General features: G+C 35.5%; 1 protein-coding gene across 1 annotated transcript in view; it reads right to left on the reverse strand.

Moving 5' to 3' along the window:
• Window positions 1-716: 716 nt before the first annotated feature.
• The window catches only part of BAIAP2L1 (BAR/IMD domain containing adaptor protein 2 like 1), a gene marked incomplete at both ends in the record, with an annotated part of 40,049 nt that continues 17,669 nt past the window's right edge, over window positions 717-23,096 (reverse strand). Inside the window, 11 exons of the mRNA XM_084295824.1 lie at window positions 717-792; window positions 1,324-1,364; window positions 5,726-5,903; window positions 6,244-6,321; window positions 6,631-6,838; window positions 8,049-8,193; window positions 8,924-9,091; window positions 9,524-9,676; window positions 11,268-11,405; window positions 11,740-11,811; window positions 11,906-11,967. Coding sequence (XP_084151950.1) covers window positions 717-792; window positions 1,324-1,364; window positions 5,726-5,903; window positions 6,244-6,321; window positions 6,631-6,838; window positions 8,049-8,193; window positions 8,924-9,091; window positions 9,524-9,676; window positions 11,268-11,405; window positions 11,740-11,811; window positions 11,906-11,967 — 1,319 coding nt within the window. The remainder of the gene's footprint in view (window positions 793-1,323; window positions 1,365-5,725; window positions 5,904-6,243; window positions 6,322-6,630; window positions 6,839-8,048; window positions 8,194-8,923; window positions 9,092-9,523; window positions 9,677-11,267; window positions 11,406-11,739; window positions 11,812-11,905; window positions 11,968-23,096) is intronic.

Raw genomic sequence — 23,096 nt, forward strand, 5'->3', positions numbered from 1 at the left:
CTTCAAAAGCAGCTTTTTTATATTAATACATGAAGAAAAATCATGGCACTATTTTATTATAATAACTTTTATAAGGCTAAAGTTTGACAATGTTAAAGAAAAAAATCATTGAAGAATGTGTTGACAATACATTAAGCTTAGTCCTAACGTTTAAAAACTTGTATCTGAACATTAAGCAAAGCATTACAAATGTGTCTGTGCTTAGAGGATAAATATTTATTTCTGACCTAGGGTGTCTTTTTTAAACAAAATAATGTATAATTTTATACAGGCAATTCTCTATTCTGGAATAATAAGGCAATTGTTACATTGCTGAATTTGGAAGAGAAAAGTCAGCCTTTTCTAATTTAGTAAGTGGCATACACAGACTTGCATTCTAGAACTTACCATTGCAATTTCTAAATAGCAAATGCCTAAGATTCAGATTTGAGCTATTAGATAACTCAGATTTTCTACAGTATCCAAACTATCTCCAGTATTTTCACAATTGTCCTACTACAAAAAAGGCATACCGTAAAATCAAACTGAAGTGCTCAAACGTTAGCCCAAACCAATAGCCTCATTAGAAAGTATAGGTTTTTAAAAATCCGAAATCAATTCTAGTATGATTCTATTGTACAGTAATTACATTTAAATAATCTTTTTTAGAACAACTTTAGATAGCAATTGACATTACTGATAATGGTGTTTATAAGAAGTGTATATATATTGTATATTCATCGAATAATTGGTGCTGATCTGTCGTTTGTTACTGTTGGTCTGAGTTTCACGGTTGCAAATGGATTTTCCCCACTGAAAAGAAATGTACAAAGTTACTACAAGGCTCACAGTGATACAAAATGAAATTTAAGCCATGTCATTTCTTCATTTAAGTTATCTGAAGATGAAGTTATGGTTTAGACTAGAGGACTGTATGCAACTCTTAGATTAACTTCAATCTTTAAAACAAACTTCATACACTTCACTTTCCAGCAATCCAACACTTGCTTAAGTTAGTGTCCAATTAGATCTGGACATTCTCTAAATAGCTTCCAATTTTCAAAACTTTTAGTTTTAACCCTTAGAGACTGATTGACTCCTGCTCCCTGCCAAACCGCTAGAGAAAAACACTTCTGAGGATGGCATTGCATTGTGTTTCACTTAACAGCACTCTTGAGGAAAGTGCAACCAATTTTAACCACAGTGGGTTTTAACAATGCCTAGGAAAGGTCAGAGTAAAATTCAGGAAAAAACATCTCAATTTCCCCTCACAATCAAAATATGCTATAAGCCAATATAAAAATCAACATAACTGTATTAGCATAAAAGCTTTAAAAAATATACCTTAGAAAGGGTGGCTTTACAATGCCATTCATATCAGGTTTCTGCAAAAGAAAAGGATATTTACACAGACTTAAACAAAACAAAATGCTACAGGTGATCTCCCCCTTCTGCTAAGGAGAAGAGGCCCTATCATGTAAGCAGGCTAAAACGTTTAGCGTAGAGAACTGTGCCCCCAGTAATAGCCTTAGCTTTGTTGTTTTGTTTTTCTTTTTTTTTTTTTTTTAATTGTTGTTTTCCCAGCTTTAACACCAACAATCACCTGAGAGTGCATTTTAGAGGTTAAAGTAGCAAATCACTGAAAGTCAAAAAACTAAAAGACAAAGGACAGAATATTAACAGCACACAAGTTTTACCATATTGTTTCTATAGCATAGTTAATAAACAGCTAGTTGTCACTGCACAATGCCAAGCTAGTCTTGGAGCAGATCTTACAGAGAGAGCACAGTTTATCTTCATGCAGCTGTAAAGCCATCAAGTTAAAAAAGGCAGCAGCCAGCTTAATGGCCTATTAAAAGCCTGAAGTAAGAGCAGATTCTGACCAGTAGGCAGGGTTGTTTTTTTTGGTTGTTTGTTTTTTTTGAATAAAATATAAACTACTACTTTCAGCTACTGTTGATTTACAAAGGACAACTTCTGGTATCACCTGTGACTTGTGTGAGTAATAATGGCAAATAATGATGATGCTAATAAAGCAAGAAAAGAGCTGATAGCATCCACGTATTTAATTTGCAGTGTTTGTGGGTGAGTGATACAAAAGGAGGAATAGTTTTGCACTGGTATTGCTAATGTTTCATTATAATCAAACAGTCCTGGTTAAATGTACAACCTGAAAGCACTTGCTTTTTCAGCTACTGTTGGCACTGTACTTCTGTGATGGATTTTATATTTGTGAATTTAAGATAACCCAGAAGAGGGCAGTGTTGCACTGCCACAACGTTATTACAGGATGCAGTGCTTCAGGTGCAATAAAATGGAAAAGTGCTACAAAGCAGGATCTGCAAGCCTATTGCACAACAGGGCAGTTTTGGAAACATTTAACTTATACTTCCTCCTGCACTAACTTTTAGAAATAATCATACTTAAATCAAGTATTAAAATGGCAAACTAACTGCCTTGCTTCTGATAAGCGTCAGCTAAAGTTCAAAGTGAAAGTGAACATTTGAATAACATTCATGCATGTAGAAGCAGGAGTATGCAATTGCTTTTTGTGTACTCTTTTTGTCTGTACTACCATTTTGCTTTCAATACATACGATTTCACTGCTAAGCAAATGTCTGTAAGCCACCTTCTATCTTTGTAAATTTTTGTCTTCTCAAATTAGGTAACCATCTAGTGTACCGGTAGTTCCTAGCTACCATACTGATGACACTGTGACACAGGTGAAGAAATCGGTATTTATTAAGGACCTAATTTGACTGTGTTCTTAAACCTGTGCTTAACTTGTGCATGTATGTGTGCAATTTCATTGGATTACATCAGCTGTAAGTAGAATTAGGTCTAATTAGGCCTTAAAATTAATTATAATGAATGAATTAATTAATGCCTTAATTACAGGCTACTGTTTACTAAACACCAGCCCTCATCCAAGCTCTCTCAGTGACCAAGTCCTTTGTTGTTGATATTGGTCTGCATAGAACTGTCCTACGTAATGCAGCATGAACAATTTAACTTGTAAGAACCATTCCTCATCTTTCCTCCTTGAAATCCTGAGCTATTACTCTTTGTATTTTGAAACAAAAATAAGATGCCTCGAGTCGTTTTATGCTTCTGCATAAAAGACACTGTAAGCATACTGTTTTACGTGTATGTAAATTCTGTACAGGGCCAGCTTGCTGTAATGTTGAGCTTATTTCCAAAGCCTTAAGATGGAGTGGGAGTTGTTGACTTGCCCAGAAGCAGAAATAACAAGGAAGCTCTACAGCTTTCCAAAAGAACAAAAGTAAATGGTAATTTTGAAGCAAAATCCTTTGGTGCAAGTGCAGGAACTCTCCTCTACAGTTCTCTTCCTTTTATATGACAGGTAAGTATCATGGGGTCACAGCAAAATGTATCTGCTACAAGTTATGGGGTGCCTAAACTACAGTAATGAAGAATTCTAGAGCATAAAATAATCACTTTTTCCCTGTGGAAATGCAGAATCTCAAAAAAGATGCCTTCCTTTGTCTTCCACTTACAGCAGAAGGTATAAGCCTGATCTGGCCTCCAAAGAGAATATACTGTTCTAATTAGAATTCTGACCTCATCTATCAACTAAATAGTTAGACATTTCTCTTTTTTGTTGCCTTTTTTAAAAAAAAAAAAAAAAAAAGTTCAATACTAAAGTTAGTCCACAAGCCTTTATTTTATTGATAAAACCCCTAAACTAATGCCATAGAAAAACCTTCCATGAGGTTGACAGCACTTGTGAGCTGACTAAGGCCAGACAGCAGCACAGAACAGTGATACCATAGCAATTTAATGGATTCAATAATTTTAAAAGGTCTATAGTAAGTCACCTTTTACTTGTCACAGGGCAAAGAACTCACTGTACTGCTTGCTTTGCAACTTTCACAGGCTGATACATCTTTTAACTATTGAGAACATAATTACGTTTGAAGGACATGTTGATCTCATAGGTCTCAACAGATAGTCATAGAATAAATGAACCAATATATAAATCTGATATCACATAATTGTTAAGGCTCATTGCTTCTTTATCCAAAAATGAAAACCACAAATATATCAAACTATAGATGTCTTTCTTCATAATAATTTTAGAAGTTCTCAGATACTCCATTTGAAAGTGACTTAGCACTAAGATTTTGATCTTACTTCTTGATATTCCTTTGATGCATGTGAAAAGCTTTATTCCCTGGAGAAAAACACTGTCCTAGAAATGTGACATCACTGCACAAATTATATACTTCCTATTTATTTCCTCCTCTATAGGAGAAAATTCTTCACTGAGAGGGTGGTGAGGCTCTGGCACAGGCTGCCCAGAGAGGCTGTGCCTGGAGGTGTTCAAAGGCCAGGCTAGACGAGCAACCTGATCTAGTGGGTGGCATCCCACTAGTGGGATGAATAGTGAATAACAAGGATCAGTACTGATACATAAAATTACCTGAGTGTGGATTCAAATATATATATAACTCAGTATTTCTGTACATCTGCTGCATGCGTTATTCTAATGGTAATTTTGTCTGTTGTGATGTATTGGGGGTTATTTATATATTTTGGTTATTATTAAATTAATGTTTCTATTTTTACTTATTTTAAACATAGTTCATTCTCTTTGCTCGTCAGTATAACAAACACTTGTTAACCCTCGCCCAAAATAGCTAATATGTTGAAGTAAAAAATGCTGTAGATATACTTGACATTACTCTTAGTAGACTTCAATGAAATGGAAGGAAAGGAGGCTTCTTGGATGAAGACCACTGTTTCCTGATACCTTTCCATTTTACAGGAGATAAGTACCATTATATAGCCATCCTTTCAACTTACATGGAATCTTTCACTGTGAATCAAAATGCGATGCAATAAACTTTCAGTTTTTGCTTTTTAAATTTCTTAATTTTACCTCCATCAAATACAAATTTACAAAATTATCTTCAATTTATACTGTATGATTCAACAGGTCACTTAGAAAGCAAAAACATCTCATAGAAGGACAGCCCAAATGCTGCTTAGATGTTAGTATAGTATAGTAATAGTATACAAAATATTTTGGTCTAACTGATAGATAATTGTATGTTTTTTTGTTTTTTTTTTTTAATAAGATGCCTGACTTCTTAGAAATTTGCTATGGTACCAGCAATTGTTTGGTTATATTAGTCTTCATTATGAATCATTGTTTGAATGCTGACATAATAGTAGAAATACCAAATTTATGTATCATCACTTGTTCATAAAAATGCATTTCCACCCATCTGTAATTTTGCTGAATATAGGCATTAATTAGTATGCATATTCCTCCACAAGATTCATAAAAGTAACACTAACTTTCATGTTGGTGTTTAAATTATTCTTTAAAACAGAGCTTATGCTATTCTAAATCCCCTGTCCCACTACAGTTCTAAAGTCACTTAAGATGATGGATTTGTATTACTTTCTATCAGGATTTACTTTCAAGTTTCATAGATTACATTCCTGAGAAATTTTCTCTGCTACGCAGAGAAACGCTGCTATTACTCTTAATTATATCCTTAAACAACGTATCTCCCTTCTTATTACTATGATTTTTTTGGATTGAGATACCAAAAAAAGCATAAGAATCCAGAAGACAGGTGCACTGAATGGCCGCTGAAGTCAAGTACAAATAACTAAACCAGAATATTTCAGGGCCTCATTTAAGAACTCAGTTAAGCAGGTCAAGAAAAGTAAGCAGGGCAGAACACTTAGATTTGTGGTATTGATTACTTACCTGACCCACATTTTCTGGTCTGTCGGTTGGTGTTTTAACAGTAGTACCTTTGGAAGACTCCATTCTCTTATCTGATGATGAACCTGTTTGCGAAGACCCCAGATAGTCTGGTGGTGGGAGGACAACACCAGCTTTTTCTGCAAGATTCACAGAACTAATACTTCTAATAGGTGCAGGGCTGTAAGACAGAAGCCAACAAATAACATTTTCAGTTCCTTTCACATGTCTTTAGTCCCAAGAAACAACAGAAGTGGATGAGCTGAAAGTTAAAGCATGTAATCTCCCTGAAATCACTGGGACTCTAAATTAAAGTTGGGGTGATGCTAGTTCTTGGGGTCTCTGTATAACCGTTAAAATGTGATAATGTAATCAAGGGATCATACTACAGATTGTTACAAAGTACTTACTATATATGCCACTGAACAACATCAACTGTAAGCAGAAATGTAACACGATTAATAGGTGTTACAGAAGTGTAAAGATTTGGGCATTTTTGCAAGTCCTGTTCAAAATGTTACCTTGGTGCTGGGGCAAATGCTTTTTCTTCTGCTGGTTCTTCCAGTGGTCTAGTATATGATGATGGAAACCATCCTTTTCTGTAATGGGAAAGGTTTTCAATTTCGTATTATATACAATTGGAATGATCTTTCAAAAGACAACACCAGACAAAACAGTAGACTTCAGAAGATTTAACATTTAAAGGCCTGGGTCTGATGATATCAAATTAGTGTACAAGATCTCCCTAAGATAAGTGCAGTGATTCACCTGACAGAAGGACTTCAAGTCCCCAGTCAATGATAGCCAGCAAAAAGGGTGGAAAAACATTTACTATTATCTGCTAATGAAACCTGATGAGAGACATTTTTCTTTCGTGTTCAGATTGGGTAAAGCATTGACTATCTTACGCTTTAGTTGACTCATGTTCCCCATAAAGCCAGCCATCCTTTTCTTCAGCTACAAGAAGCACGATGATATCCCCCTGTGCAAAGCTAAGTAATGTCTTGTTACTTCCAGCAGTATGTGGGAAGATTGTCTTCACTTTTTGCCTCTTCATTATATTCAACCCTGTGGCAACAGAAGTTGAACGTGATAAACTGGCATCTTCTGAATTCTCTGTCAAAAAAAAAAAGCAAAACAAGAAAAGAAAAGCAAAATTAACCACACTAATAAAATACAATTAGCTGTCTGATGGGAAAAGAAAAGTAGGTAAAGGAAAACTCAGTGCAAATGAAGTTCTGAAACTTTGTACTCCTTTACTTTCTGCTAAGACTCTCTGTTATCTACCATTTCTTACCACCACAAAGTTCTTAATAGTGTATGTGTATACAAATGCACATATCACAATAAGGTTGAATCAACAGGTATAAGAAGTTATATAAATTTTAACTTGCTACTGCTGCTTCTTTTGCCATGAAAATGCTAACCATACACAGCTACAGAAGACCTTTGAAAATTTTCCTTTAAAAAAAAAAAAAAAGGAAAAAAAAAAAAAAAGAAAAAGGTGTGTATGAAGTCCAAGATTTCATTTGCAAATGAACCTAGCACTCAACTTCAACTGAATCAATGACAAATGCAGACACTTGGCACTTTGCAGACATCAGATGTTTACCAGAAAATTTAAAGGATGTCTCAAAAATGTGTATTATTTGACCAGCACAATGTATTGCAGAGCATTTTTTTTTTAAGGAAGAAATGCTGGAAATGCTATTATTACACTGAAGAGTTCTGCATTTCTTTTGTTGTGATGTAGGCTTAGTTCTTTCCCTATAGCAGAGTAAGCCAAGGATTAGTATTTTAGAAACTAGCAAAACAAATCTAAAGAGGATTTTGCATTTCAGGAAAGAAATACAAGACTGCTCATTTTGTCCCATGTGCATTCTTCCCTAACTTACATATCCTTAAAGGAAACCAAAACAAGACTGCAATATTAGTTCACATTTGTTTGCGTGCACTGAAATAATCACACAGATGTGTCTTGTTCAAAATTACAGGAAGTATTCTTCCAGTAAGATTGGGAGTCTGAGGAGCAGTTAAACTGGGAGAATCAGGTATGCATGTAAAGTGATTAAAATAGAATCTACCTGTATTTTACCTGATTAAAATAGAATCTTGACCTGTATTTTACTGCTAACAGTTCTTCCCTTCTTATGACGTATATTTTGCCTGTTAGGTAACTCATGTATAAATATTTCATAAGGAACATTCTTTACTCCTCCATATGTCCTGGAATTCACATCATGATAGTAGCCAAGAAATCCAAAGATAATTTTTAATACTGTAACGTGCCATTTGCTCTTATAGTTTGCAACAAAATGACACTCACCTGTTGAATTTAGTCTTTCGGAAGATGTCTTTGGAACTGTTGCAGGATTGTTAAACATATCAACCAGTGGACTAATGTATGCCCTACCTGTAGGAGCAGGGGGCACCTTTGATACACTTTCATAAGTATAAAAATCGTTTCCAATCTAGAGTCACAAAAAATATATATAAAAATTATTACAATACTGAGATGACAGTGACACCTGGGTTATTTGCAACATAAAATTCTAGAAAGCAATGCTCAAATTTTCCCAGATTATATATATGAAGGCCAGCCAGAAAGTCCTTACATTCCTACGAAGTTGTTGATAGGATACTTTGCAAGAGAGTCCTGTCCCTTGATACACATTTGTTAGTGGGAATGCTATAAAAGCCCCCATTTCCACAAATAGCACACTCACACCTAGATAAGTAAATTTCTTTCAATAAATAAATAAATTTGGAGATTAGTATAATTTAGAAATTCAACAACTAATGGTAAAACAAAAAAACAGAGGGAAGAAAGAAAGTAACATTTTGTTTAAGCTTATATTAAGCTAGCAGAGTATGAAATTACTAGTACTTACAGTTAAGAATTTAGGATATGGAACTGTTACAACAAATGAAGTCCTAAGACTGGGCTCTGCAGAAAAAGTCCTGAGTTCCCAACTGAAAACTGAGCCTTGTTTGGATATACACTTCTGCTAACCATATACATTGTGAATTTTTCCAGTGGTAGAGCTTCAGCTTAATGATTGGCTTTTATATCCAACCCCAGTATATTCCAGCTGAGTTACATTATAGACTTGAATCCAAATGCTTAAGTACAAAAGAAACTAGTGAAGCCAGTCTAGTCCCATTTAAAAGAGAACCATTAACTATCAGAGAAAGACATACCATGGTATTTCTCTCTATCATTGGTGAAGGCTGTGGTGTTCCTGATACTGGCGTGGAACCAGGTGTCCTTATTTCGTCTATCATCATTTTGACTTTTTCAGGCACTTTGGTAGCATCACTACAAATTTCCTGCCACCCAGGCAGCTTAGAGTTGAGGAATTCTGCACACTGCATCCAAATGTAAAAGGTACTAGTCAAATATATGCTCTTCCATAAAATTACACAGAGCTACTTGCTAAATTTTGTTACAGCAAAATGATAACATAACTGAAATGGAAGTCTTTTCAAACAAGTTCATAATTATGTAATATATATTTGAAACAAATACTATGTAATAGAAAGAACGCTCTTTTTCAGGGTCAGATACTGGAATTTCTGTAGATTTTTTAAAAAGTCATAGTAACCCTTTATTGTGTATGAGAATATTGCATTGTAAACATTTTTGTGAACAGAATGCAACACTTGTCTGGTACTACAGTGTTCCTAGTGCTGTCTTAACTATTTATGGCAGTCTCATCTTGATACTAAAAGAGATGCTTAAGATCTCCTATAGGATTAGATTTCGGGAGTTTCATTTCTATTTACACTCATGCCACTGACCTGAACATGATAGAAGTGCATGTGCTGGGTAAAACTGCAGTGCTTGTCAACCAGAAAACAGAATCTTCTTTTTTCTTCAAGTAGAGCTTCTCTACAACCTTCTGCAATAAATCTCTGAATATCAGTCTGTCGAGAGTTCACGGTTTCCAAATACTAAGGGAAAAAAAAATAGTCTCTTAGTTTTATGTGGTGTACTCTATTCAATTACTGAAGTGAACTCCAAAAACCCTAGAAAAAGTTACCGGAAAAGTGGGGTAAGGTGGCTCTAATTCAAAGTCATTCCCTTTTCATGCATACACCTAATTCTCCAACCTCATCAGGTAAACGTATATTTTTTATTACAGGCAATTAGTAATCTAGGCACAGGAAAAGTTGCACCAGGGAGGTTTAGGCTGCATGTCAGGCAGAGTTTATTCTCAAAAAGGATGTTAGGCTTTGGAACAGGCTGCCCAGGGAGGTGGTAGAGTTGCAACCCCCGGATGTATTTTAGAGATGTGTGAATGTGGCACTTGGGGACATGGTTTAGTGGTGGACTTGTCACGACAGACAGATCGTTGGGCTTCATGATCTTAAGGGTCTTTTCCAACCTAAATAATATACTGATTCTATTTAAATGGGGAAAGGAAGCAAAACAAAAAAAAAAGTCTTTTAGCATCTAAGTAGTATCTACAGCAAATAAGAATACGATTTCAAAGCAGTAGCAACTGAGCTGAGCAATTTTAAGGCCACAGGTGTTCATTCTCTAATTAGACTCATTACCTTCATCTGCTCCATAGCAGTTACATTTACTTTCACAAAGCTGTGATGAATCTATACTTCATTTTAGAAAGGGGAAAATGAGATACTAAAGAGACTAAAAGTATATTTATCTAAGGTTATGAAGATTCATGGCTAAAATGTGCTTAAATGTTAATTCTTGAATTCTCAGTCCAATACATTAAAAATAACTGATCTTCTGAATGCAGGTTAAAAGACAAGCAGTAAGAAATAAGAGCTATTCTTTATTTATTTTTGCTGTACCTTGTTATAAACAAAGCTTTCTTTGAACAGAAAATTAAAACAGAAAAATATGGAGGAAAAAATATAAAACATAATATAAAACAAAAAGCTCGTGCAAATAAAAATATCAATAGCAAGTATTTTCTGATATACATGATAGCCAGAATATGACTTATTATTTAAAACGAAGGTTCTCTTTACTGCCTTGCCATTTCTTATTTTGCCTCAAGATGGCAATGCTGTTTAAGATCTGCAGGAAAGGAAATAAATAATAAGGGATGTTGCCTACTTTGGAAAATTAATTTATAGCAAATTACTGTTGAAGTTGCATGGCATAGCTGCATAAACTTATGCATAAAGGTGTAGTTACTGAGGTAATTTAAAGTAGTTCACCAAGTAGTGGTCAAGTGAATAAACCTAGAAACTGAAGAAAAAGTCTCTGAACATATACAACAGTACAGTACAGCATTTATTTTCAACCAGAATGCATATTCTAGGAGCCCCCTTGATATAAAACAGCTTTGAGAAATCAAACTAACTTCAAAGAATGTGTATTGTTAACTGTTGCCAAACAATTTACAGAGGAGTTATGTGTATTAACTAATTACATTGCATACATAAAAATTGTTGTAAGCTTCAAAAGTCAAGATTTAAAACAGACTCAGATATGACCTGAAACAGCTTAATGTTTTGACCAGTTCTCATTTAAAACAAAACAAAAAAACTTAAGAGACAACACACTGACCTCCATTTCTTTATGCTCATACTTCATTACATTTCGTGCTCCTTGGCTTTTCCTTCTGATTTTTTTCAGCTCAGCCTGAGACTTCTCTAGAGAATCTAATTTGCTTCTGTGTTCATTTTGGTACCTCTTTAAAGTTGCCTGCAATCAAAATATTTAAAACATCTTATAATGCACTCAGCAGTGCAACATTTGTAAGCATTTAAAAAGCATTTCCATAGATTATCACTAATACACAACAAATTAGGTGACCAATTGCTTTTCTCACCTTTAGTTTAAGAATGCTATTAAGTCATCAAGCATTGGTTCCTATTTTAACTCAACATAAGCATGAAAATTTTGGCCATGTTTATGTATTTAAAGCTCAAATCTGTCATACTAACTAACTCCTAGGGAACAATTTCTGAAAAAGTCTATGCCTAACAACAGATAAATAAAATATGAGCTTGTTGGTATTAGAATTGAATGTACTTACAGTCATATATTTTACATCCAGGTCTGTTTTCTTCTCCAGTTCAGATATAATTTCTTTATGAAATTTTTTGAACTTGAAAAGCAAATGAATGAAGGGTTATTAAAAATCAGCAAAAGTAGTTTATAATTTCAAAAGGTTGGATAGATTAAGAAGTTGTTTAACTTACACTTTCCTCTAGACTGTCATTAAGTTTCTTGTGTGTTCTTGAAATTTCTGTGAGAACTTGGCCTGTTGATAAGCATACAACTGTATTTGTTTCTTTCATAGAGCTTTGAAGTTAGTTAACAAAGAGCAGCAATAAAATATATTTAACTGATACCGTTATTAACTAGAATATTCAAGAGAGATAGGAAACCTCTTGCCGTTGCTCATCACAGCAGTTGAAATAAATATATGTGGCCACAGACAAACCAAGAAGCTCACAAATGATAGAATAATTAATCATGTTATTTTGCAAAGAAGACTTGGAGTGCCAGACAAAGTAACTACTTCCTTCTCTCCAGGATAGCACACATTGGTTTAGGAACAGGCTCTTTTCTTGCCAAGTCAGGGAATAGCACATAAAAAGTAAAGATACTTGTTACTACTTAAATAGCTGTTTCTTAGTCTGAAAACTGAACCTTAATGGTTAACTAACTGCTCCCTCAAAATCAAAGTAACCTTTCACGTTCATTGACGGCACACCTGCTAAAACAGATCTGATACACATGCTGATTAATTTCTTGCACTGTTTTATCAGAGCCTGACTGTATAGCATTAACAGCCAAGGAGAGGCAGATTTCTCAGCTTCTTCTCAACTCATCCTAAAAATGCCTATTACCCTTTGCTGTCTTCTAGCACCAGGTTGCATAGCTTACTTTTAACTGCTAGCAGTTAGCAGCTGGAATGTTTCACTTTGCTTTAGGAGGGTGTAGAGGAAAAAAAATCATTCCTTGGGTGTGGTTCTACATGCAAACCTATCTAAACTGGGCCTGCTGCAGTCCTGCCCTGTATGCGGGCGGCCACATCATCCTGCTCAGGATGCCGATGGCCACATCATCCCGCTCCCTCCCAGCTGTGCTGGCACTGACATGCTGAACGTGTGCCAGTCTGGTCTAGGAGACTGCAGCGTACGGCTCGGAGGAGCAGCTGGACATGTCCCAAAGTGGCCAGTTTGACCTCACCCAGACTAGAACCGTAGGTATTTACCAGGCCTCAGCCAGGAGCTGGTATAATGGCTTTTTGTCTACAGATGTGTTTTCTGTCATTACATTTCCATGGCAAGAACACGGGTTCTATTTCAGGGCTGGGTCACTGTCATGCCTCCTCCAGTAATCTATTTGTCAATCAACCTTTCATTATCCCACACTGAAGTCTTTGCCATGCAGGTTCTTATGGTATTAAACCTGAAAGGCTCTTGTTCTAACGTACAAAGCTCCATAATTCTGGTTTTCTGACTCTGTGCCACTGGCAGAGCCCCAGCACAAGACTGAGTCAGTCAGCAAAGACATGTCATCCTACAGTGTCTCAGTTCCCAAAAAAGCTCCCCAAAAGGTGCAGATAATTGACAAATTCAGCTAAATGACACAAATGACACAGAACTTTTGATGCGATCCTTCTCGTCTTCTCCTTTCTCAACATTTCCCCAGCCATCAAGACCTGTCTCTCCCACAGTATATGTTAGTGCTTTGGTAACCTTCCCATCTAATGCAGATACCATCTCATAGTGACTAGATATATATAATTACTTTTCTCTTTTCAAACTACATATATGTTTTTATATATACACATATCTATGTGTATGTAAACTGTACGAGATATATATATATATATATATATATATATAAAACACCCTATTTTTCTGAGTCCTTCTGTACAGCCTACAGTGTTATGCTTTTTTTTTTTTTCCTTTATATTTAAGGTTGCTGGTGATTACCAAAATACAAAGGTAAATGCTATGAGAAGTGAGAGTTGCTACAGTAATTAGTTATTTCACATGCAACAGAGAAGTAAATACCATGTATTTACCATGTTATTTACCATAAACACTGAATTAACCAACACGAGTAAGCCACCTGGTTATTTTAAGGTTGCAGAAGTGAATGCAATTTAGTCTGTAGTGTTTGTTTTATCAAACTCAAATGAGAAGTTACATTTTAGACTGTAATGGCATTTTAAAATTGGAGGAGTTTTTAAAAAATTTATCAGCAACTTAAGAAAAATAGTGTTAGAAGACATAAGGAAAAATAATCCAATACAAGTAAGATTACAAAGTTTGTTTGGTTTTAAGTACGCAGAACAGAAAGCTGCTTGGAAAGTCACAGAAATTCAGGATGAACATTGAAATGGCCATCAAAAAATTGCTCTTATAGGTTTTTATTCTTTAAAATGAACTTATTCTCACTCTTCATCAAAAGTCCGTTCTGAGATCTGCTGCCAAAGCGGTGCACTTAGCTAATACTTGGCAACGCTCACGCAGCCAGGCAGAGCTTTCCAAGTCCTGACAGACATCCAACAACGCCGGGTATTGACTCAGCTCTCGCGTAGCTCTTTCACACTCCCTTCCTCTGCCCGGCCCTGCCACCACAGTGTAAACGCTCAATAAAACAACCCATTCACCTGGTGCGTCAAGAATGGAAAACCTGACGCTCGGAGGTTGTTATTTTTGTCTCACACAGCACTTGAAGCAACTGCAGCCTTCAAGTCTTTAGGCTTTGAATGCTTGGTTAGAAACATTTTTATTTTGTTAATCTTTATTGCAAAGAATACTGCCAAAACATGTCCTGAGATTAAGAGAACTTTAAGAACTACGCTTCCTTCTGAACAGTTTGTGCTGGATTATTTCACAACTTTTTTTTCTTCATACACCGTAGAACACTTGAATTTTATTTTTAAATATCAGTGACTGTCTCATTGCATTTTCTTTTACTGTTAACCAAAGGCTCCCTGTACATAGTACATCAGACAGAAGAGATTTCATACTGTAATCTCTTTACCGCTGCTGGTAATCCAGAGGCACTCGCTATATGTGCTGGCTCACCCATTTCATTTCCTCTTACATGTTTTGAATCAACATTTTGAAAGGAACCCATAGTAAGCACACTCTGACCTATTAAGATCTAAATTATAGTTTACATTAGAGGTCAGATTCAGTACTTTGAATAGAGAACACTTTTATAATGAACATATACCATGGTCTTTTATTGCTGGTTTAAGATAATGGGTTAGCCAAGTTTAGATGGCCCTCCCAAGTAAGATTTATACAAGGAGAAAAGTTTTTGCAGGAGACTAATTCAGGAGAGGCAAAATGACCCCTAGCCTACTTGTAACAGCATCCAAGTGGGTTGGAAATTGAACAAGTTCAAGAGAATATTTTGATTTTAATTACAATAGTGATTTATAGGGTAGCTCTAATAAAGATAATGGGTTACTCTAGATTAATAATGGCATAAACTAACACCAGACTCTGGCATTCAGTGATTATTCAGTTTGTAAAAAGGTACAGAAAACTCCCTGAAGTGAAGGCAAACATGCATTTCTCACATCAATTAAAAACATTTTGCTATATATTAAAGCTGCTCATGATCAGGTTTTATATATGAGACCTCATAATACACAGTAACCAAATATTAGCCTTATCATCATTCACTGTCAAACCCCATAGCTAGCAAGCATAATGATGTGACTAGACTGCATGATAACAGACCACTTAAGTCCGATTTATGACAGACATACTGTAAACTTGAACCAGCTTTAGGCATCATATTATGCAATGAATTAACAAACCAAAACCACCAGTCCTGATGATAAGCATAACTATTAAAATACATCCCTTTCAAAGATACCTTTTTGCCTTCCATTCCTCCACACCCCAAACGTAAAATCTTTGTGACTAAAATGATAAAGGTACTTTAAATATTTCCACATTTATTCTAGAAAACAAAAATGTAGTCATAAATGTTTATAGATACTTTATCTTACTATTAGCTTAGTAGTGCAATACAAGGAAGAAAAGAAATGATTAAGACAGGTGTTTTGAGAGAGCGTCTCACATTAAAAATAAACCAAACATTTCTCATGTACAGTTCTTGAAATTAGGCTGTATAATACAGATAGAATCTGAAATATGGCCATGAACAGTAATGCCGAACTCATGGTAAATTTATTTTAATTTCAAGTAAGTGAAATGCACAGGTAGAAAGATTTTGTAAACTGAAACCTAAGAAATTCATGAAAGATTTTTAGGCTTAACTGAGGCTGTTGTATCTGCATTTTCTATCAGGAAAATAAGACGGACTAGAATTCCATTAATGCTCTGTTGGTTTTGTTACCAAAATAAATATATAGAAGTCACTAACCCAAAATACATAACACTCCTCCACACGCAGCTTCACATGAGCAAGAAGGCATCCTTAAAAAAAAACTGTCTTCACAGTAAATGAAAAATAAGGAAAACAATTTTTTAACAAATTCGCACTTGAAAAAAGAATAGCTAATAAGCACATTCATTTTAAGGCCAGAATATAGAACTTCTGCAGCAGTTACACGTTAATCTCTCTGGACATGCTGGGTGATTTTACTGGTTATCTTTTTAGCCTACATTGACTGCTCTGATGAACAGAAGACTAGAAGAATTAGTGCAAGGTAGTCAATAGAGTCAGAGAAGCAAATATTAGTAGCTGCCAACAAAATCACTTACACTTTTAAAAGACTAAATGATTATATTAGAATAAAATATATTAATTGTATCACTTACTTGAAATAGAATTAAATTTTGTTTTTCCTTAGAGGAAGTCACTGGAAAAAAATTCAAGTCTTTCTAGTAAGACTTTCTTAGATGTCTGGGAACAGACAAAGTGCTCAATCATAATCACTCATTTATCTCCTGTTGTCCTATTTTGCATTCAGAGCAGGTCTAGTAACTTCATGTATTCAAGATGAAACCACATCATTATTTGTGTTAAACAAGAGTAAAAGGCTGAGTCAAAGCTACAGATGGAAACAATCTAGTTCGAGTGTATTACTAGATCCCATTTCTGTTGAGATGCTCTTTCTTCCAAGTTACCCTTTGCCCAGAAGAAAGGCATTTATGACAAAGGAAAGTTGGAAACAATGTCCTTTGAAGCCACTAGCCCCTGAAAGGCAGTAAAATAGGAAGTTTCAAAGGAATAGAGTATAACAGATAAATATGATTGAACTAAACATCTGTTAAGCCTCAATTGCATTAAATTTATTATTCTCTCATAGGATTTATTGCAGAAGGTTTTAATTGTGCAGCAGATGCCTTAAAGAAGGCAAAAAGTCTTAATGGAATGTAATATACAGGAAAAAAATAATAAGAAAAGAAAGCAATGCAAAGGTTTCCAAACCTCTAACTACTCTGCTTCTAATACAATTTGTCCAGAATACTTTACAAAAAAACACAATCTGTAGAATTAATACTACTATGCACATAAATCAATAGGACTAGGTCAAGTCTGCCTTTCCTTACTGCATGAGCGAACATGAAATAGGAAGCAAGGAGTAAATCTCTCTGTAGTTCATTTTATAAAACAGTGTTGACACATGACCATTCAATGCCATTTTATGAAGGTGACTGCAGAAGGTGAAGGGGAAGAATAAGAAGAATAAAACCTGCAGCAGAGAAACGGAAGGGATTTCAGAGCATAGTAAAGCATTTGAAGTCCCTTATACGTGCTAGATCCAACTCTCCCAAAACAGCACTTCTGAATGGACAGTTATGTTTTGCTAGAACAGCACATAAATAAGTAATATGAATAAAATCTATATGCGAGAGGAATACAGTTAAAACAAATTTTGGAAACTTGTTGGGTAAAGCATACATTTTAAAAAATCAATTATTAAAAATTATTTTCTTTTCCAGAAAGCCATAGCAGATATAAAATAACTGCAAAGCCAAAACCTAACTCTGGAACTGTACCACCTCGGAAAGTCTAGCCCTCCAGAAACCCAGCTCAGGGGAGGTAATGGAGTCCGTATCAGTCTGCTGCATGCTGAACGTCCACGCTTATCCCACTGAACTGGCTTTTTAACCAAACAGATCCCTGACAGTTTTATCACAGGCAGCTCACATTACAATCTTTTGAATGTGTTATCAATTTGTCAATCTCATTGTCCATTCGGTCAGACTACTGTGAACAGGCATATGCCCTGTTCCGAGTGCAGAATAGGAATATGACTTCCTATACGGGTAGGCGTTCTCCCCTCCCGATGAAGTCAGAAAACATATGAAAACACTTTCCAAAAATATTTTTGTTGTTTTCTTAATTCAATGGCTCCTACTATATCTGAAGTTAATAATAAATTAATGCCATCTTAGTCAATAGTATGCTGGGCACAGAACAGCCTTACTTCTCATTTCAGCCATGACAAGTTCACGCGGCAAAAATGCAGCCCTCTTAACAGCGAGTGTTGTCAGAGTTGTTTACATCAGGCTCCAACACAAAATAAACTGCAGCAAATATTCATTTAGAATGCAATCTCATGCTTTTATCACCCCTTTAACTATTTAAGCATTTTATATGAAGTTGCTTTTAAAGCATCATTTTTCCTCTGAGATTAGCTCAAGTTACACAACCCACAATATTTTAGGTAATTATGTGAAACAGATTTAATGGTTTCAGTTGAGAAGTTTGAATTTCTCCATAGCTCTGTTTGATCACCTGTTTTTCTTCCCAAAAGCTACCTTACCTCCAATTGCTTAAAACCCTTTTAGATAAAGTCTGATTGATACAGGAGAGAGAAAACCCTCCAAAGTTCCAAAGAGCCTGGAAGATGCCTAAGTATCATGGTTCCATTTCCAGCCCAAAACAATAAGCAACAACTAGGATTATACAAGACACTTGCTAATTTATTGATTTGGGCTCCAATGTTACTAGGTGGTGATAAACTCATGCTGCTCTTTCTCCTTTTCGCCGGACTTCACTGCCTGTGTTCCTCACAAGGCTACTGACCAGGGAAGCATGTAGCTTTTAATGTATGTTTGATGGAAGTGAAATTTGCAGTTGCTTAAAGTTATAATCAAGGAGAACAAAAAAGGGGTGGAGGGAATACAATCTCTGTTTTTATCCAGTCAAACAGCTTCTTTCCAGCTCCATCACAGGCAACGTTATTCAACAGGAGTCCAGAGCTGTTTTGATCAGCAGAGACTGCTTTCTAGCTACAGCACACTTTCTTCTGTTGGAAGAAAAGTACCTTTTACCATTGTACCTTTACAACCAATGCTGCACACTAGGTTTGGTTCTATGCTTCCTGGAGTATTAGCTTTTTTATGTGCATCTTTGTACATATATAGATAGATAGATATATAGCATATACATACAAATATATATGCATTTGACAGCCTGTTCCCTCTGTGCCAAAACTGAATAGCATCAGGATAAAAAAGAAGAGGGAAAAAAAAAGGTTGCTGGTAGCAGGCTGCCAGTGCCAGTGTCTGTTGCTCATCCTCTCCTAGCACGCCTCCGGCCCCAGAGCACAGCACGCTGCTAGTGGCATACGCTGCACTGCTGGCAACAACTCAACGGTGCCCACCACCTTCTCCAAAACTTCTGTCTTCTCAGTGGTAATGAACCATCACAGGCGTACTACCTGGTGGAGCTGGCTGGGAAAATGCAGTCAGGAGCATTTATAAAAGGTTGGCTAGGATTTTACCCAAAATGAATTTGTGTTTCTAAAGGGAGAAAAAAAAACAAAAAGCCTAACCACCAACCCTCAACAGCTTATCTATGTTCTTTGGAATAAGCTTTGTTAGAGCACGCACTTGGCAATGCTCTCTTTGACACTTCCCGTGTTAGACGACATGCTGTTCTCCATGTGAGGAGTATAATCAAAGACTCCTGCTATTCAAAAATCCTTTCCCCATTTCATAGACAGACAAGGCATAGAGCATAATTTGCTTTTACTTAGTAGCCTAGCACCTACTATTTATACCATTTTCTTTTGTAGATCAGGATCTAAACTATGCATTTATCTTTTCCTTGTCTTAAAACATTGTTGATGATCATGTGAAACAAAAAAGGATAAAACTCCATAATGAAGTACTTTCCTAACACATAAATGAAAAAAAAAGAATAATAATAATTTTAAATTATTTTTAAACTATGGTATTATTAAGTATTAAAAGATACAGAACTTTTCAGCTCTGTATATTTCAAAGTCTATGACCTTTTTATAAAGTCATATTAAGATAAACCCAGGTATTAACTTATTTTAAAGTATATTTAGTCTAAAATTAATGCCAAATACTTTGACTTTAGTACAAATGATTTTAAAAAGTACTACAAAATGCATATCATGCACTACGTGCTACATTGTAGGCAATAAACTGTTCATAAATTAGCCATTCCCACTTAAGAATTTACTGGAGTAAATACATAAGAGATTATCAAGATTATTACAATTTCCAGTTCCTTGGAGTTTGTTTGTGGTGTGATGCTCCTATTTTAGGATTTTAAACAGAACAACAACAACCAAAAAATAGCTTGTATTATTTTAAAGAGAAGTGTGAGTTTACTCTAGTTTTAGCAAATTCCAGTCTGCTAGTCTAATTGCCTTTTTTTCTCCCAAACTGTTTTGGTCTCTCAGTCAAAAAAAAAAAAAAAAAAATCAGATTAAATTTTTTTAAACCTACTATATCATTGATCATATGTTAATTAACATGAAATATTTATATTGTTTCAGATGATTAGTAAGCATGGTAACTATATTTCATATTAAAAAAAAGGAAAAGCACATGCCACATAAATAATGCATGAAAAATGGCAAACTTGTTTTTCCACCTGTTACTCCATTACCAATATATTTAAAAACTGCTGGAGGCATTTCTTTCTATTTTTTTACCCATATGTAAAAAAACACAATATATTAAGGTATGTGCTACACTGACTGATCTTTCATAGGGCCTTGAAAACCTTATATACACGGTTTTTATATTTGAGCTCTGCGATGGTGTTGAACAAGTAGCTTCTAATCCTCATGCAAGTCAGGTGCAAAGAAAATAAGTTAGAGTGCAGCCACAGGCCTGAACTTGCCTGTATGTCGCCCTGCTGTTTTTAGGCAGATTAGTTAGGGAAGATCATACAACAGAGCTAATCTCTGTTTTTCAGCAGGACTGGAACAAGAAAATTATACTAACCAGCAAAAACGGAGGCTCTTTATGGGTTTCCAGTACTAACAAAAAGGATAAATACTTAAATTGTCATTGTAAATGCTACATGAAATTCAATAAAGTGCAAGCAGTCACAGCATTTTTTTTAATCACATCAATTTGAAACAGCCAGTTTGAAAAAAATAAAAATAAAATCCAAACCCAAATGCAGCTTACAGTTTTGACAAAAGTTTTTTTTCTTGGAATTTCGAGGCAGATATTTTTTTTCCTTAGGAATGTTAATGACATCTACCACTGATGCTGGATTTTTTTGTTGTTGTTCAGAAATAATTAGTAAGAGCTGACTGTACAGAGAAAATACAGGTAGACCTTTGGTTAAAGGATTTACAAGCTAGTTACATGAATGATGCAATTTTCATTGCAATGATGACATTTACTTTCTATTTTCCATCCCTTTCTGCACTGGAGTAGACAGAAAGAAGCCTCTACACAGGCTCTCAAGGCTTTTTATTTTTATTTTCCCTGCCAACAGACATACCTGGGGGTAGAGACAGTGAAGAAAAACTGATTGCTTAGCATCAGCTGAGAGAACAGCCTCCTGCCTGCACCAGCCCCACTATCTTGCGATTGTATCGTGTCTGGGTAAGTTAGGAGTGCTGCCAGGGAACAGGTACCTACTATGCACAGAACACACATTCTCTCACTTTGGAACTACTCTTTTCTACATAAAAAAAAGACACAATCAAGTAAGTGTTGCATGTACATGTTGCAATTCATTGCAAGATGAAAGATGTCTGTGCTACCAGTGAGGCTCATGTGAAATTTAACTGTTCTAGTAGTCAGGTATCTTCAAGAATGCCCTTCAAGGTATTTTCCCTATTTTCTTAGACCTCTGAAGCACTGCATGATGATATCAAGTAAGTGCACACCCACTTTTATTTTGAATATAAATCAAATACCAGAATCAGCTTCAGTTTACAGGTTGCTGTAGGAAAAAATACAAAAATACTGAAATTATCTGTGAAATATGAACGATTACCTTGAGATCATCTAGAATTCAATCTGAAAAATATCATTTAGGTCATATCTGTGTCTGTTGTCTTTTCTTCTCTGGGGCTAGTATTATTCTGCAACTAGCACCCTGCAATTGTTCGAAGAAATTTTTGTGTTTCCATATTCTGTTACTCCCCTCAGCCATTTCCAGAACCAGAAAATTTGCGCCTTAGCTTTAAGTTGTTGTACCTTACAACTAGAATGATGCGATAGAACAAACTTCTGGTTTTTCAATCTTACAAGAACAAGTCCCAATATCTGTTTTTAAGTATTTACATTCTCCTTGTGTACTAACGTACACACCTCTTGTTCACTCCTTCTCTTGGCAGGATCATATTTTAGCAGAGAAGGATTGTAGAACTTCAGAAAAGAGACTCCTCCTCCTCACTGATTATTTATTGCTTTGTGATTTTTTGTTTGTTAATTATGGTTCTGGATAGCAACAGGATAACAGGTGTCTCTTGCCTTTCTTTTTCTGACTTATGAACACCTTGACTTGCAGGAGTTTTTACCAGGCCATCAGCAGGGCATGTTTATGAGTATCTGAATAGTTGATTCAATTTATAAATCAGTGAACACATACAGCTTCCAATAGCTCTGCAATACGTGGGCAGGCAGCTTACTAGGTGATATGGAGTTGTTTGTGTTTAAGAATTTAAGAGTGAAGGTTTTCTGTTTCTTTGTTTTGCTTTCCTTCACCAGACATCAAAAGTTTATATGCAGAATACTGAGTATCAAAAGCCACAGTACCAATTCTAGAGGAAAAAAATTGTCAATCAGAATGTTTGGCTTGCTTTAACTTTATAAATGACCTGGAAAAGTAGAACTATGACTAGTGGGAAGTTTCCACTAACTCAGCTTCTGTTTCCATCAGTAGAAATATATCTAGAAAGGCTGGCTCATTTCCTCCTAGCTTACTATTGGAGGTCTATGTAGCATTGAGACTGAATGTTACCACAAAATTGGAAGATACAAAACTTCACTCCTGAGAAACAGAAAACTACTTTGTGTTTCATACTCAAGACATTTTCTTTTTATAAGAATTCAGTCGCTTCTTCCAATTCCGTTCCATTATAAATATAGAAGAGTGTTTTATTAATGCTCCATAGGAAAAGCTGGCCTGATATCCCGACTGCTTCAACTGTAACCTCTAAGCTAGTTTCTCAGAAGTTTCCACATGATGAAGTGCTAAAGA

Source organism: Netta rufina (assembly GCF_964035555.1).
Source record: "Netta rufina genome assembly, chromosome: 15".
In the NCBI taxonomy this organism is placed as follows: domain Eukaryota; kingdom Metazoa; phylum Chordata; class Aves; order Anseriformes; family Anatidae; genus Netta; species Netta rufina.